The sequence below is a fragment of the Papaver somniferum genome, chromosome 8 (genome assembly GCF_003573695.1).
Source record: "Papaver somniferum cultivar HN1 chromosome 8, ASM357369v1, whole genome shotgun sequence".
In the NCBI taxonomy this organism is placed as follows: Eukaryota; Viridiplantae; Streptophyta; class Magnoliopsida; order Ranunculales; family Papaveraceae; genus Papaver; species Papaver somniferum.
The window spans coordinates 143,573,699-143,592,261 of NC_039365.1; the positions used below are offsets into that span (position 1 = coordinate 143,573,699).

The 18,563-nt window shown below is 36.6% G+C and overlaps 1 protein-coding gene and 2 long non-coding RNA genes across 3 annotated transcripts; all 3 read left to right on the plus strand.

The window, feature by feature from the left end:
• The first annotated feature begins 245 nt into the window (after positions 1 to 245).
• Positions 246 to 2,182, plus strand: LOC113303778. Its single transcript, XR_003337758.1, has 2 exons — positions 246 to 1,113; positions 1,246 to 2,182. It is a non-coding gene; the product is annotated as an uncharacterized LOC113303778 (long non-coding RNA).
• Positions 2,183 to 6,078: 3,896 nt separating this feature from the next.
• LOC113303305 lies at positions 6,079 to 8,695 on the plus strand. Its single transcript, XR_003337394.1, has 2 exons — positions 6,079 to 7,897; positions 8,494 to 8,695. It is a non-coding gene; the product is annotated as an uncharacterized LOC113303305 (long non-coding RNA).
• An 896-nt stretch (positions 8,696 to 9,591) lies between these two features.
• On the plus strand, positions 9,592 to 10,209 carry LOC113306127 (protein ALP1-like). Its single transcript, XM_026555103.1, has one exon. It carries the CDS (start codon positions 9,592 to 9,594, stop codon positions 10,207 to 10,209), a length of 618 nt encoding a protein of 205 aa, XP_026410888.1.
• Positions 10,210 to 18,563: the final 8,354 nt, after the last annotated feature.

The window sequence follows — 18,563 nt, forward strand, 5'->3', positions numbered from 1 at the left end:
CTAGATACGAAACTAGTACCGCTGGATAGATCTCGAAAAGTTTTGCGAAATGGACTACTCAAACACGTCATTCGGACACCGGACAAAGAAGATATCTTCAGATATGTACAAAGGGTAAAATTATCATTATTCATCATAACCGCTTGGCTTCCATATCATTTGGGTAGGTGCATTTATCAACTGTGTATGGCCTTATCAAAACCGATCGAGCAGATAAGCTCATTCACTTCTTTTTTTCTCTTTCTTCTTCTTCATTCTTTTCTCTTCCTCCTCTCCATTCTTCAACTGTTGGTGAATCAAGTTATTGAAATAAAGAGATTTCTAAATCGAGAGAGAGATGGGGGTATTTGAGTATTGGTTGTTATAGGTGGTGCTGTTATTGGTTAGCTCTGGGAAGAAGAGGAGATGTTGATGTTGCTGTAAATTAGAATTAGGGTTTTCTCAGAAGGTTGTTTAGAAATTCGATTAGTGATGAATGAGATGGAATTGAGATGGGTTTATGTTTAATTGAATGATATGAAGTTTTTGTGATGAAGAATCAGTGAGATAGCGTTTTCTGAATTAGATTATCTTCTGAGTTGTGAAAGACGAGGATGATATTGAGTTGTAACAACTGAAGATTATGAGGGTTGTTGATTAATTAATATTTTTGGGTGGTTCTGATGAAGAACTGAAGAGTTAGGTTTCCTGTTGAAAAGAATTAGGAAATTGGGATTTGTTTTAATGATGATTAAGAAGGAATTGAAGTTGGGTTTTACCTGAATTAGAACTTGAAGTTGAAGAATAAGATGTAATTGAAGTTAGGGTTTTGAAGTTGTTTATGAAGCTAGGGCTTGATTATGTGTTAATAAGGAAATGATAGAGTTATCTCTGGTGATAAAGAAATTCTCAGTGGTGCCGATTCAAGAGTTGAGTTCAAACATCTGGGAGAAAAGTGAGAAGAATTGGAGTTAGTCGTGGTTGTAATTGAAGCTCAGGAGATGGAGTAAAGTTGCCGTTGTTGGTGTTGATTGAACTGAACCGGTGGGTTTGTTGTTGTCTTAAGATGACATGTTGAATCAAGTCAGGCAAGAAAGGGAGTTTCTCAATTTATTGGAGTGAAATCATTTTAAGGTAATTGTTCTTTCTCAGTAAATAGGTAAGGTTATTCAATTTCATGGTTGATTTTATATGAATGTGGAGATAACTATTTAGATGGATATAGAATCAAGTTGGAATTATAGTTTGGATTGTATTGAATTACAGAGTATTGTTAAAGGTTGGATCGATGTACGAATTGAACTCTAGAGCCGGTGTGGTTATATTTGATTGTGCAATGAACTGAGTTTTAGTTGTTGTTATGTCTGAGGTGAAGTTGAAGGTGTTGCTTGAGCTGAGATGGAACTGCAGTTGATGTTGATTTGTAAATTACAAGGTTTGGGTTTTATGAAAGGTCTTAAAGTGAACAACAGAGAAGAGATAAAGTGATGTTGATGTTGTAACTTTGAAAGGAACTGTGATTGTGAAGAGAATAAGTTTAGAATTGGATTTGAACTGTGGTTTTAGATGGTTGTATTATAATTGATATGGCAGTTACAGTAGTGATGGTGGAGAAGATTGCAGTTCATGGGAATGTCGTTACTGAATTTGCAGATTGTGTAGACAAGAACTGAAATGGGGGTGTTGGTTTGAGTTGCAGTTGTAGGTGTTGTATTTGATTTGGTGGTGAACTGAATATGGATTGCAGGTGGAATGAGATGGTGTTGTTGTATGTATTTATGTTAATAGCAGATGTTATGAATTGCTCAGATGTATGAGCTAGGTATGAGTTGTGCAAGTGAAATGAATATGAGTTTTGGTTATGTGTTGATGTTGTTGAACTGGGCAGTTATAACAGAAAATAAAGAAGAAGAGTTGAACTGATTTGAGCCAGATTGTGTTGCGGTTGAGCTGTATTGCAGGAACATAGATTCTGGGATGAAGGTTAGATGAGGGTGTTGAGTTGAAACTCTCCAGTGAAAGATTGTAACTACATTGATGATTGTAGGGAATAACTTGTAGCTCCACTGGAGGCTTGCTACTGCAATTGCAGGTAGGCTTAAATTGCAGTTGTATTTGTGTATTAATCTTGAAGTTTGTTTTGAATGAATGAAATGTATAATGATTGTATAAACTTAGGTTCTTGGGTATTAGGCTTGTTAGACATCCCAGTCAGATTATCTGACAGTTTTTATACCTAGCTGACTCAGGGTATCTAACTGAGTTGATCCGATTTGACTCAGTGGACCAGTCTCGACTCAGTTGACCGATTTAGTTTTTGACTTGTTTGACCATTGACCCTGGACTTTGACTTGACGTGGACTGTTAGTTGTCCCTTTGACCGTCAGTGACCGTTAGATTGACCCAGTTGGGTCAGGTCTTGTGTAGTGGGTCGTACCGGATCAGGCCCATGGGCTTGAGCTTAGGGGCATCAATCTTAATTAGTGTTTGGACCACTTATGGTCCGAATTAACCTTTGGTTTCTTCTACAAAGTTGTAGATATTTATGAGACTTAACTATGGACTATAGAATCAATCTAATTGGATTAGTTAAACCTTTAGATATGCAATAAATGGATGATGAAGAAGTGTAAAACCATAAATGGGCTTAGAAAAATTAGCTAGACTTGTATGATTCTTGAATGAGCCACTTTGGCTAGATTAGAGTTCTTGTATGATTAACAGTTAGTATTAACAACGATCGATTCAAAGGATGAACCAGCGGAACGTGGATCTCGAGGTAGGCGTGACTTGTCATCAAAAGAGGTGGGAATACATTTGACTCTTTGCTAACCATTATTGTTTTCCTTTACAACAGTTTGTGTTTAACAAACTCATGTATTTCTGTTTGTGCGTTCTATGCATTGTTTAACTTGTTTTACGATAATTGTGTTGATTCTGTTAATCTTTCCATGGTTTGGAAAGGACCTGTAATGTGTTGTGGTCAATATGAATTGTTATGGGAAATAAGAACTTCCACGTGTGGTATATAGGATACGCTCCTTCACATTTATACCTAGAGCTTTTATGATATATTGGTCGACAGTTTGCGAGTTCGGAATTGTCGACATCCATATTTACGATTAGGTGTGGATTTGCGAGTTCGGAATTGCACAACCATAGTATACATTGTTTGAATAAGGAGTTTGTCCATATACATGTTTGTTTACTTCCGTGAGGATATGCTCTTTCACATTTATATCTACATGAATTCAGCTTTTATGCTTATATCGGTCTGAAAGTTTGCGAGTTCGGAATTGTCGACATCCATATTTACGATTAGGTGTGGATTTGCGAGTTCGTAATTGCACAACCATAGTATACATTGTTCGAAGGAAGAGCTTGTCCATATTCGTGTTTGTGTATCTCAGTGACTTGGTCACTATTTAATGTCTGGGAAAACATTATTGTTTTTCTTAATCTTGTTTATGATTACTTAGAAGTTAAATGTTAATTATTCTCATTTTCAGTTTTCAGAGACAGATCAGAGTTGCGCAGCGAAAGCCACAAGTGTTGACTCCGTTAATTAGTTAACTTCTGCTATGTTTATTATGTTGTTTATTGTATCTGTAAACCAATTGACTATTGTATATGTATCATTTGAGAGAAGTTCATGTATATATATTCTGAGCGCGGTTAGTTTTGGGATAAGTTTTGTAGCAGATTTCTTAATTGAATGTTTAAGTATTTGAATTAGATTCGTGGTGCCTCTTTCTTTAGCTAATCTCTTGGATTAGTCAACTGCTAGCTTAGGGGACACTACAGTGTTGGTATCAGAGCTCACTATTAGATCTTATATGGGAAAATATAGAAATAGTCAGTGCCAGTTAGTGAACTAGATTAGTTTAGAAATGGGTTGGGTTTGTGAGATAAATCTTAATCACTAAAATCTATCAATAATTAAAAAGATTGATTGATTGATTTGCTTGATTGATTTGCTTGATTGATTGTTTGTTTATGTAATGAAGTAAAAATTGTAGGGTACGCCAATAACTTTAGCTAATAAGGATTTGAGAATAAATAATCTAGGAAGTATGAACACGTAGACAATTTAATACGATAAAAACAGTGAGATGAGTATTATTGTAAATTACATAGAAACTTACTGAACACATTGACTTATATGAAAAGTAAACAAATTATAATTACATAAATGTTAATATTTTGGGGTTTGATAATATTGTAACAGTGGTTAGAATAATAGTTAAACCATCAATGTCATAATAAAAATATTACAACAGTAATTATAGATGACGATAATAATAATAATAATCTTAATAAAGTAATGTTAACATATATCAATTAATATCATATTGCACTTAACTAAAATTCCAATAAAGATATATAATGACAAAAATAATAATTATGATTAAATAGCTATGAAAAGTTATTTACGCTTATCTACGATTAAGTATTGTAAATTAAACTAATGACAACTTCGGAATAGATATTTTGCGTTTAAACTAGACAGTTAATCTAATGCTTATTAAACATTAGACGTTAAAGACGAGGATATAATGTACAAAATAAAAAGACTCAACTTGTTAATAATCTTGTACCGAAATTATCTTTAGTCTAACAAAATGATCCAGTAAATCTTTATAATGAAACAAATATACATGAAGTAGTAATAATAGTATTCGGATGTTTAGTGTAATAGTAGAATTAAAAGAAAATAAATTCATATATTAATAGGATACTTTTCAGTAATAGCAAAATCTAAAGACAATTAGGATATATTATAATTTTATGCAGACTCAAATTTAGATCATATTAAGTTACCAACGCAAACATATAACAAGATATAGTATATCGATTCAATCCAAACAATCTTTACGTAAAAGTAGAATTATATTTACAAGACTAAGGCTAAGTGTGTCAGCCGGACTATCAACTTAAGAATAATGAGAATAATAATACAATCAATAATAGTATGCAAATAGTTAGGCTGGTAGTAAATTTATAATGGATAATTTTGGGAAAATTTATATATATATATATACATATGGGGTATTACAATAAAGTTAAAATTATGAAATATTATAAATTGGCATAAAAATCGAATTAAGATTATTTAATAAATAAATAAATAAATTTAGATGACTAAATTGCTTAAAATGATGTGAACTATTTATATATTTTACGAAGTAAATTTATCATACTTACACCAATTATGATAAAAGTTTAGAGACTAATTAATCTTAATAAATTAATACTTAAATAACGTAATAAGTTTGTATTTAGTTAATCCAGCACTGGGGAATAGTGAAGGTTGTGTTTTCTCTGTTCGTAGGAAGGCATTGTTGGGATTGGCCAACCTTGACAGGGCAACTGCATTCAGAGATGACCGATCATAGAAGCTTAGCATTATTCTTTAAGAAACCGATAGATATAAATTCCCTTAGAAATAAATTCGTAGGAATCTCCTTTGTAATTAGAGACAAGTATTTTATAAGATAGAAATTAGTGTAAGAAACTTAGACTTCCGTATTTGATAGAAATTGACTCAGTGTAATTGAACTTAGAGCTACAAATTTTAGATTTTAGTTATAGAGCCATATAGGTTTGTGCTTTGTTTATGTTGATTGCGCTTAGATAAGAAATGCGGTTATTCTATAAGGTGGGGAGTTTTTGAAGACCAAAATAATAGTTTGATTTTTGAGGACGAAAATGATATAAGGTGGGGAGAATGTAAGGACTCTTAAGCTCGTCAATGCTATTAGACTGGTCAAATATCGATTTAGCCATTAATAACTCGATTAGTTTAACACGGACGATAATTAATAAGAATTAATCTAACAACGATCTAGATACGAAACTAGTACCGCTGGATAGATCTCGAAAAGTTTTGCGAAATGGACTACTCGAACGCGTCATTCGGCCACCGGACAAAGAAGATATCTTCAGATATGTACGAAGGGTAAAATTGTCATTATTCATCATAACCGCTTGGCTTCCCATATCATTTGGGTAGGTGCATTTATCAACTGTGTATGGCCTTATCAAAACCGATCGAGCAGATAAGCTCATTCACTTCTTTTTTTTCTCTTTCTTCTTCTTCATTCTTTTCTCTTCCTCCTCTCTGTTCTTCACCTGCTGGTGAATCAAGTTATTGAAATAAAGAGATTTCTAGATCGAGAGAGAGATGGGGGTGTTTGAGTATTGGTTGTTGTAGGTGGTGCTGTTATTGGTTAGCTCTGGGAAGAAGAGGAGATGTTGATGTTGCTGTAAATTAGAATTAGGGTTTTCTCAGAAGGTTGTTTAGAAGTTTGATTAGTGATGAATGAGATGGAATTGAGATGGGTTTATGTTTGATTGAATGATATGAATTTTTTGTGATGAAGAATCAGTGAGATAGGGTTTTCTGAATTAGATTATCTTCTGAGTTGTGCAAGACGAGGATGATATTGAGTTGTAACAACTGAAGATTATGAGGGTTGTTGATTAATTAATATTTTTGGGTGGTTCTGATGAAGAACCGAAGAATTAGGTTTCCTGTTGAAAAGAATTAGGAAATTGGGATTTGTTTTAATGATGATTAAGAAGGAATTGAAGTTGGGTTTTACCTGAATTAGAACTTGAAGTTAAAGAATAAGATGTAATTGAAGTTAGGGTTTTGAAGTTGTTTATGAAGCTAGGGCTTGATAATGTGTTAATAAGGAAATGATGGAGTTATCTCTGGTGATAAAGAAATTCTCAGTGGTGCCGATTCAAGAGTTGAGTTCAAACATCTGGGAGAAAAGTGAGAAGAATTGGAGTTAGTCGTGGTTGTAATTGAAGCTCAGGAGATGGAGTAAAGTTGTCGTTGTTGGTGTTGATTGAACTGAACCGGTGGGTTTGTTGTTGTCTTAAGATGACATGTTGAATCAAGTCAGGCAAGAAAGGGAGTTTCTCAATTTATTGGAGTGAAATCATTTTAAGGTAATTGTTCTTTCTCAGTAAATAGGTAAGGTTATTCAATTTCATGGTTGATTTTATATGAATGTGGAGATAACTATTTAGATGGATATAGAATCAAGTTGGAATTATAGTTTGGATTGTATTGAATTACAGAGTATTGTTAAAGGTTGGATCGATGTACGAATTGAACTCTAGAGCCGGTGTGGTTATATTTGATTGTGCAATGAACTGAGTTTTAGTTGTTGTTATGTCTGAGGTGAAGTTGAAGGTGTTGCTTGAGCTGAGATGGAACTGCAGTTGATGTTGATTTGTAAATTACAAGGTTTGGGTTTTAGGACAGGTCTTAAAGTGAACAACAGAGAAGAGATAAAGTGATGTTGATGTTGTAACTTTGAAAGGAACTGTGATTGTGAAGAGAATAAGTTTAGAATTGGGTTTGCACTGTGGTTTTAGATGGTTGTATTATAATTGGTATGGAAGTTAAAGTAGTGATGGTAGAGAAGATTGCAGTTCATGGGAATGACGTTACTGAATTTGCAGATTGTGCAGACAAGAACTGAAATGGGGGTGTTGGTTTGAGTTGCAGTTGTAGGTGTTGTATTTGATTTGGTGGTGAACTGAATATGGACTGCAGGTGGAATGAGATGGTGTTGTTGTATGTGTTTATGTCAATAGAAGATGTTATGAATTGGTCAGATGTATTAGCTATGTGTGAGTTGTGCAAGTGAAATGAATATGAGTTTTGGTTTTGTGTTGATGTTGTTGAACTGGGCAGTTATAACAGAAAAGAAAGAAGAAGAGTTGAACTGATTTGGGCCAGATTGTGTTGCGGTTGAGCTGTATTGCGGGAACATAGATTCTGGGATGAAGGTTAGATGAGGGTGTTGAGTTGAACCTCTCTAGTGAAAGATTGTAACTACATTGATGATTGTAGGGAATAGCTTATAGCTCCACTGAAGGCTTGCTACTGCAATTGCAGGTAGGCTTAAATTGCAGTTGTATTTGTGTATTAATCTTGAAGTTTGTTTTGATTGAATGAAATGTATAATGATTGTATAAACTTAGGTTCTTGGGTATTAGGCTTGTTAGACATCCCAGTCAGATTATCTGACTGTTTTTATACCTAGCTGATTCAGGGTATCTAACTGAGTTGATCCGATTTGACTCCGTGGACCAGTCTCGACTCAGTTGACCGATTTAGTCTTTGACTTATTTGACCATTGACCCTGGACTTTGACTTGACGTGGACTGTTAGTTGGGTCAGGTCTTGTGTAGTGGGTCATACCGGATCAGGCCCATGGGCTTGAGCTTAGGGGCATCAATCTTAATTAGTGTTTGGACCACTTATGGTCCGAATTAACCTTTGGTTTCTTCTACAAAGTTGTAGATATTCATGAGACTTAACTATGGACTATAGAATCAATCTAATTGGATTAGTTAAGCCTTTAGATATGCAAGAGATGGATGATGAAGAAGTGTAGAACCATAAATGGGCTTAGAACAATTAGCTAGACTTGTATGATTCTTGTATGAGCCACTTTGTCTAGATTCTTACAGTTCTTGTGTGATTAACAGTTAGTATTAACAACGATCGATTCAAAGGATGAACCAGTGGAACGTGGATCTCGAGGTAGGCGTGGCTTGTCATCAAAAGAGGTGGGAATACATTTGACTCTTTGGTTACCATTATTGTTTTCCTTTACAACAGTTTGTGTTTAACAAACTAATGTATTTCTGTTTGTACGTTCTATGCATTGTTTAACTTGTTTTACGATAATTCTGTTGATTCTATTAATCTTTCCATGGTTTGGAAAGGACCTGTAATGTGTTGTGGTCAATATGAATTGTTATGGGAAATAAGAATTTCCACGTGTGGTATATAGGATACGCTCCTTCACATTTATACCTAGAGCTTTTATGATATATTGGTCGACAGTTTGCGAGTTCAGAATTGTCCACATCCATATTTACGATTAGGTGTGGATTTGCGAGTTCGGAATTTGCACAACCATAGTATACATTGTTTGAAGAAGGAGTTTGTCCATATACATGTTTGTTGACTTCTGTGAGGATATGCTCTTTCACATTTATATCTACATGAATTTAGCTTTTATGCTTATATCGGTCTGAAAGTTTGCGAGTTCGAAATTGTCGACATCCATATTTACGATTAGGTGTGGATTTGCGAGTTCGTAATTGCACAACCATAGTATACATTGTTCGAAGAAAGAGCTTGTCCATATTCGTGTTTGTGTATCTCAGTGACTTGGTCACTATTTAATGTCTGGGAAAACATTATTGTTTTTCTTAATCTTGTTTATGATTACTTAGAAGTTAAATGTTAATTATTCCCACTTTCAGTTTTCAGAGACAGATCAGAGTTGCGCAGCGAAAGCCACAAGTGTTGACTCCGTTAATTAGTTAACTTCTGCTATGTTTATTATGTTGTTTATTGTATCTGTAAACCAATTGACTATTGTATATGTATCATTTGAGAGAAGTTCATGTATATATATTCTGAGAGGGATCAATTTTGGGATAAGTTTTGTAGCAGATTTCTTAATTGAATGTTTAAGTATTTGAATTAGATTCGTGGTGCCTTTTTATTTAGCTAATCTCTTGGATTAGTCAGCTGCTAGCTTAGGGAGCGCTACAGAAACATAGTTAGGCGTTATGGCGGGGGAGTACTTGCGCAACCCAAACCAAGATGATATTAATCGCATTTTAGCTGAGAATGAAACAAGGGGTTTTTCAGGTATGCTTGGGAGTGTGGATTGCATGCATTGGCCTTGGAAGAATTGTCCTTCGTCTTGGGCGGGATATTATGCATCTTATAAAGGTGAACCGACGATAGTTTTGGAGGGGGTTGCTACTTATGATTTGTGGTTTTTGCATGCATATTTTGGGAGTCCCGGATCAAATAATGATCTTAATGTACTTAACACATTTCCATTGTTCGATGGTATCTTCGATGAAAATGCTCCAAAAGTTGATTTTCAAGTAGGTGGTGGAAGATTTGATATGGGTTACTACTTGTCCGATGTGATATATCCTAAGTTATCCACTATTATGCAAGCTTACAAGAAACCAACAAACCCGAGACAAAGATGTTTTACCAAGATGCAAGAAGGGGCTCGGAAAGATGTTGAACGTGCATTTGGTGTTCTACAAGCAAAATGGCATATAGTGAGAGGTCCGGTTGAATATTGGGATGAAGAAGACTTAAAATTCATAATGTTGGCTTGTGTGATATTGCATAACATGATAATTGAACATGAGAGGCGAGATTAGGCATGGAGAACCTTTGGGGATGAAGACTATAGAGTATACCGTGATATTGTACCTCGCGGAGCCGTTAACTATCATGAGTTAAAACATGAACTCTTGTATAATGATCTTCTAATAAGATTGACAAATCATGTTTGGGATATGTTTGGTAACAACATGGCACCGAAACAAGCGGAGGAAGCACAATAGATGGATGAACCGTAAAGAACAAGGTAATTAAAAGTTAGTTTCATTTGGTTGTTTGGACAATGTGTTTATTTCTGTTAATTTGTATGACTAAATAACATTGAAACTTAGAAAAGTAACAGTTATCTTAAATTTGTTCCATTAATATTGAGTCCTACTAACTTATTACATTAAATATTGTTCATGGTAACAATCTTTTAATTGAAAGAAAATTACAATTAGGAAAACAACAACACCAAATATTAGACACTACTCATCCTCGCTACTACCTTGCTCCATCAAGTTCCTTTTCTCTAGTATCTTGTTTTGTTTACGTTCAAGCAAAATTTGGCCGGTAGGCCTGTCAATGGATGCTAACGTAACGGAAATAGGCTCTGCCGCTGCCGTTTCCGTTAAAATTTAGCGGATATCCGTTACCGTTCATTTCCGGCGGAAATAAGAAATTCAAAAACGTTACCGTTACGTTTGACTTACCGGATAACGGATATTTTTCCGCTGCCATCCGGTAAGTCACATGACAGCCACAAAACAGGCTAAAAACACAGAAGTTACAGAACAACTGAACAAGTACACATAACAGCTTTAAAATCCAACAAAACATGTTCTAAATCCATGCCACACCAAAAAAAGACATACAGATGTTCATGCCATTGCCACACAAGAAAACAAGTTCATAATCTTCATGTTTTTTTTGCAAATGCATTCCTCCTCCATCTCCAGATTCTCCTCTTCCAAGTCCCAAGTGCCAACTGCATCTGCAAATGCATTTACCTTACTCCTTAGTCCTGAACTTCTGTATTTTGAAAGAAAAATCAAAAGTGTTAGACATTTTAAGCTGGCAATGTCATTGTCAGTGAAATAAGCCAATAAATTGCAAAAAAAAGAAAGATTAAGATGTACCTGTAACACAACTATCACTGTCACTGAGAGTGAGATCTGGCAGCCAATCACCCAAACAAAGCAAAGCTTCAACAAGATCTGGAGCTAATGAACTCCTGTGAGATGTGAGAACTCTGCCACCAATACTAAACATAGATTCTGATGCTACACTTGTCATTGGAACTGCCAATACATCTCTTGCAATCCTTGAGAGAATTGGGTACTTAGGAGCATTATTCTTCCACCAACTTAAGATATCAAACCTCATTTCTTCAGTGGCTGTGCCTTTAGGAAGAACTGGTTCTGCTAAGTATGTCTCCAATTCTGACTTCTCAACCTCAAACATATTGTTTTCCATAATGAAATCATCATAACCAAATTCATATGATGTTGTTGTACCTGCAGAGCTCTCAATTGCAGTTGAATGCATTCCAGTATCAAAGTAATCTGGAGCTGTAGTGTTAGTTTCATAAGCACAGAAAAGAGCATTGAGTTCAAGCTCAAATTTGTTATAGTGACTTTTATAGTGTTCCACACCATATACTCTCTTCATAACAAACTCCACCCATTTAGATTTGTACCTAGGATCCAAAACAACTCCAATTCCCATCAAAGTGTTACTTTCTTTCCAGTAGCTATCAAATTTCATCCTCATATTCTTGGCCATGTCTCTGATATACTCATGCTCACTTGATTCCCATAGCTTAATGCATCTATTAACTTCTTGAACCCCATTATAATACAAATTTGTTGTGGGATACTTAATCCCAGCAAATTTGGTTGAAAGGACATCAAACAATTCCAAACATTCACATATGTGTACTCCTTGTTGCCACTCCTTAGAGGTTGGTAGTATATTGAAGTCATCATCCAAATCAGCTAGCCTAACAAAAGCTTGTATAAAAAAAATTGCATCCTTTAGCATCTTAAAGGTGGAGTTCCACCTGGTATCCACATCTAAACCGACAGACCTTGAAGCAGGAAGCTTAACTTGGGAAATTGCACATTCAAATCTCTCTTTTCTAGCCTGACTTGACTTGACATATTTTACACACTCTCTAACTGCATCTATAAATGGAGCAGCTACTCTCATTCCCCACCCAACAATTAAGTGCAATATATGGTTACAACACCTCATTTGGAACATATTCCCATTAAGAACTAAACAGTCTTTGCTATCAAGCCATTTCTTCAGCTGTTCCATCATAACATTGTTGGAGCTAGCATTGTCAGCAGCTACAGCAAAAAGCTTATTGTCTATGTTCCATTCTAGACACACTGATTTCACTACAGATGCTAGAACCTCTCCAGAGTGTGGTGATGGCACTAAAGTATATGCTAGTGTTTTCTTAACCAGTTTCCACTCCTCATCTATGTAATGCAGTGTCACACAACAATAACCATCCTTTGTATGCTTACATGACCACATATCTGTTGTTAAACTACATTTAGATGTAATATTCTCAAATTGTTCTTGTAATTGCAGTTTGAACTCAGTTGTTAGTCTCATGATGTCTTCCCTAACTGTATTCCTAGTGTAAAGCTTAGCAGTAGGATTCAAAGACTTAACAAACTCTCTAAAATAAGGATGCTCAACTATAGTGATTGGATAACCATGTTTAGCAATCATTTTGGCAACTAGTGTCCTAGTAACAACAGGATCAAACTTCCAATTTGCTAACTTGGTTTGAGCATTACCTGTTTTGAGAGAAGTAATCTTGCTTTGTCCTTTCTTATTGTCAGGATTTTCTTTGCAGATTCTGGCATGGTAATGCAAGCGGCTGGTTCCTTGGTTACTGGGAGCAGGTATTCTCTTGTGACAGTGTTTGCATTCAACTATCAGTACCCCAACCTCCTTCCCACCTTTTACTGTCTTCTTTCCAACCTTCCTTTCAAAATCAACCCATACATCAGACCTTACTGAGCGCATTTTTTTCTTCTCTTCAACTATAAATGGGTCTTCATCTACTTCTACATCTTCTTCTTCTTCTTCTCTAGGACGAATTGCAGGTGTAATAGAAGCAGGTGTTGAATTCACTCCAGAAGCTTGAACTTGGTTGGATGCAGCAGCAGCAGCAGCAGATAAATGTGATGCAACTGAAATAGAGTGATTTTGTGAAGACCCAACATGGTTTGATGCTCCTCTTTCGCTTTGGGACATGATTAATTTCACAAATCTGAAATTGTGAACCCTAATTTCAGAAACCCTAAATTGAAATTGAGTTTTGAAGATTAAAACAAATAAAATTGAAGAAGAGAACCCTAGTTTCTAATCAGTAATCACACAGAGAAGATGATGATTTCTAAGGCAGAGAAGACGATGCTTGATTCAGCATCCGTAGTTTCTCTCTTTTTCTCTCTGAGAAGTGAGAACTTCTCTGTTGTGTCGAAACTCGAAGTGAAGAAAAGAAGAATGAGCCAAACAATACATAACGTATAAAAATTTACACGTGCAGTACGCACGTTAGCGGATAACGGAACTAAACCTAACGGAAATAGGCTCTGCCACTACCGTTACGTTAAGAAGGGATTATCCGTTAGCTTGTCGGTATCGGATATCCGTTTACCGCTATGTCGGATGGTAGCAGTAACGGCTAACGGATTATCGGTATCGGATAACGGAAAATCGGTATCCATTGACAGGCCTATTGGCCGGCATTATATAGCTTAGACATATCCGCCATCATGATTCTTTCTACGCGTTCCTTTTTCTTTTCTTTGATCCTTCTCATATTCTCCTCTTTTAGTTGTTCTTTTTGATCTTTCAAATAACTTAACATTATCTCATTGGTTTCACTAAAGTTGGATTCAATGGAATCACTTGGAGTACCACTTTGATATTTTTCTTGTTTTTGAGCTTGAAGAGCTTTCTTCCTGGGTCCCCTTTTTTTCCCCCTTGAGCGTCACTCGTTTGTTTTGTATTACAATCGACTCCCGTCTTTTCTTCCTCGACACCATCGACACCCTCGGCACCATCATCATCAACAACTTGGTCCATGGGTGGTGGGGGTAGCGGGGGTACTTCAACATACTTGGTGTAATCGTAACCGGGTTCATTCTTGTATAACTCGTAGCACTCATCAAGGATGAAGGGTCTCCCATGTAGCTTGTGGAAGTCACACCGACCACGTATCATCTACAATGTAAACTTATCATATGAGTATTCATTTTACAAACATAACGAGCAATACGTACGAAACAAAAATACTTACCGTGTGCTCGGCTTCATAACCACTTATTCGTCCTCCTCGAAATAATTTTCCAAGAACGGCGACAAATAGCATAATGTCTTTCTTTATAGTATATATTCGGTTTTCTAAACTAGTTTTGTCTCTATCATTTGAGTTACCTTTCATTTTCTCGATAAATAATGGGATAATACGATCCCAATATTTGGTTTTTCCTTGATGCACCAACACTACCATCACTCGTTATTGCTATATGTGCTTCACAAAGAGCTACATCTTCCTCCGTAGTAAATTTAATTTGTTGTTTCCTACGAGTTTTTTGAGCTTTTTGGGTTGAAGGGGTCGGTGTTGATGAAGAAGACATGGATAAAGAGAAGAAGAGAACTTCAAAACTAAAATGGAGTAGAATGAAATTGAGTTGGAGTTGAAGTGGAATGAAGAGAAAAGAGTTTTATGGGTTGGTTTTATAGGCTGAAATGTAGTCGTTGGGGGAACAAAATTCAAATACCAAACGGGAGACAGTCTCCCGTTTTTATCTTAAAAACTAATGAAACGGGGGACAATCACCCGTAAAGAAAAAAAATAAATAAACGGGAGACTGTCTCCGTAAAGAAAAAAATAAAAACCTTACGGGAGACTGTCTCCCGTTTGTTGTTATTTTTTCTTACGGGGGATAGTCCCCCGTCTAGTGTGAAATTCCCAACCACTCGTTCAGCTGAACGAGTGTGTGGAAGGATTTGGGGGAAAAGCGGGTTGAAACCTACCCATAGGAGAGCCTAATTTGCTCAAATTGGTAGTGCACTCTTTCATTTGAAAGGGTGACACTACCCATAACCCTTGCTCTTAGGCTTCCAACTAGTTAATGAATACCCTTTATCTAATAATATTATTTTATTTTTTTTAAACGGGCCGCGAGTTATAACCCCAAAGGTGTCACTATCCATATACAAAAACTCCAACAAAATAAATTGTTTACAAAAACCCCATTTAACATAAATTGTCTATATTAGCCTTCTAGTTTAAATCACCCCAACAAAAATAAAAAACAACCCCACCTTTAATTTTAAATCACCCCAACAAAAATAAAAATCAACCCCACCATTAATTTCTATTATATTATCACCACCACAAAATAACACCACCAGCAGAACCACCACTGTGCCGCCACCACTGACCACCGCCGTCGCAAAAAACAACCACTGTCAACCGCCGCCACCGCCGTTACCGACCACCACCATCACCACCTCCACCGCCAACCACCACCGCGCCACCTCCTCCACCGCCGCCAACCACCACCGCGCCACCACCTCCACCGCCACCAACCACCACTGCGCCGCCGTCGCCGCCAACCACCACCGCGCCACCGTCGCCGCCAACCACCACCACCTCCCCAACCACCGCCGCCGCCAACCACCACCGCGCCACCGCCTCCACCACCACCACCACCCAACACAACGCCACCACCTCCATCCCCGAAAACCACCACCGCACCACCGTCGACCACCACCACAGACCACCACTGTCGCCAACCACCACCACCAGCAACACCACCATTATCGCCGACCACCACCACCACCAACCAGTCGCCACCGCTACAAAAAATGAATTTCACTGATCAATATTCAACAAAATAAGAAAAAAATGATGAAACCAAACAGAAAAAATGATGAAACCAAAATTGGTTTCACCAAAACTAGATGAAACCTAATTAGGTTTCATCATTTTTCCACATATTGTCATTTCGCCAACACAGCTTCAATGATGAAACCAGACCAAAATAAACTAGGCAAAAATGACCAAAACTAGATAAAACCTAATTAGGTTTCATCATTTTTCCACATATTGTCATTTCGCCAACACAACTTCAATGATGAAACCAAACCAAAATAAACTAGCAAAAATGATGAAACCAAAGTTGGTTTCACCAAAACTAGATGAAACCGAAATTGGTTTCATCATTTTTCCACATATTGTCATTTCACCAATAACCACCGCGACCAACACCATAACCACACTATGGTTGTACGGGTCTGAGTGGCCATAACATAGTTTTGCTACTCCATAACCACAAATCAAATTAACTAGTTAATTAATTTAGAATGGAATGCTAATACGATAGCCTCTCATGCACCGTATCTTTATCATATAATCAGGACTGCCCATTTTAACTCCAGCTCTTAGCTGTTCACATCGTTCCTCGATGGATTTTCTTGTCAACAGCCCCGCAAGAACTACAATATCATCCTTAGATATTGTCACTTATACTCAATACATATATTAAATATCAACAAAAGAAAACACTGGGTGAAAATAGAAGTACTGAAACAACTCAGAAAACAACTAGATGGTTCTACAGCAGAAGTAGCATATGCAAATTAGGATAAAAATTCTAAAGAGTGATGACCGGAGAAGGAAACATACCATTTCTCCTGATTTAGGTAGGAGACCATTCCACTTAGGAATGGCGTGTGGACGCCCTACATATGCAGCATTTGTTCCAGTAATGTCCTGCGGATTTCCAGAACATGGGCGTCAAAGATTGCCTGAGCTTCACTCTCCTGAATACAAACCCAAGAAGCTTAATTAGACATGATAAAATAAACTTTAAAAAGTACTAAAGAGCAGAATTGATCAAAATATAACATGACATTACCTGAAAGCAAACGACAAGATCTCCAATCTCAACTGTTCCACATTTGGAAGGCTCGATAGGGATAGAACGCTTGCGAATTGCCTTACATATATGCATTTACCCATTCATTTTACTCAGCACCAAATTTAGCAAAGAGTACTCATTCTTCCTTCAGAAAAACATAATTCAAAAAGATCATGTACCTAAAAGATATAATTCTAACTTACTAACAAAAAAGAACCATAAAAGTAGCATGACTGACAACAGAAAAAAGAAAGATACTTCAGACTGGAGTATTACTAATCTAGTCGACAATGATTAAATCCTACAACAGGCACAATTAGCATACTTCAAATGTGGATGATTGCGTTCCTCACAATCGACTCCAGCCCTTGTTTGCAAGGCTTAAGCATTCATCGTCATTCGAACAACAAATGTATTATTTTACATCCTCCAAACATTTTTGCAGGTAATTAACATAGAGCATATAAACCAATAGTAGTTAATACAACATGATCACAATTCAGACAATTGAAAATTATTCTTCACAATTTCTAAGAAAACCAAAATCAAAAGGGGGCTAAAGCTGCTTCTACTTCTACTCATCATCTTCATCTTCTTACTGCAATATCAGAAAACTAAAAATAGAAAACACGTCAATAAATTCAAATGATTTCAAACAAATAATAAAATTTTACTTTTAAAGGTTTCAAAGAACAAACCTCTCCATCACTCTTCTTCATCATCATAATCATTCACTTCCAATTTTGATTTCTCGTATTAATCTTCATATATCCTCAGCCTCTGCTTCAGATTCTACTCAACCCCCTACAGAACCACCTCCCTCAGAAGCTGTTGAAGCTCATGATGCAACTGTTGTTACTACAGAACCTCCACCAGCTCAAAATTCACCACCACCAGAGCTTTAGAAAGACCAACAACCTCTTGCAAACCCAACTCCACCATAGAATACCAAACCTTAGATGCCAACACCACCACCAGCAACACAAAAGCATAAAAAACCAAAAATAAAAAACAGATCAGTAAGTACATATATCCACAGATCTAAACCCCAAATCAGCAAAAAATAAAGTAGTTGCTTCAATCTCCAGCTACTGCTCAACCCATTCTCATTTCAGCATTCCTAGCACTCACTTCAGCTCTGCAACATCAACTTCTCAACAGCACAACTAGCACCAGCTGAACCCTTATCAATCTCAATTCCAGACCACCTGAAATGCCATGGCGTGACTGCACTCAGTTCAACCATCAACTTCAGTTCAGCTCAGCTCAGCCCACACAGTAATTCAGTTCCATTCACTCTTCCATAACTCAATTTCCCATTCAAGAATTTCACCTGCAATTGCTTCTTTCCATACTGCACATAGCACAATCTCAATTCTCAACTGCAACCCTAGCCACTGTATTTCAGAAGCTCCATAATCCATCGCTCCATTCACTGCAGAATCCAC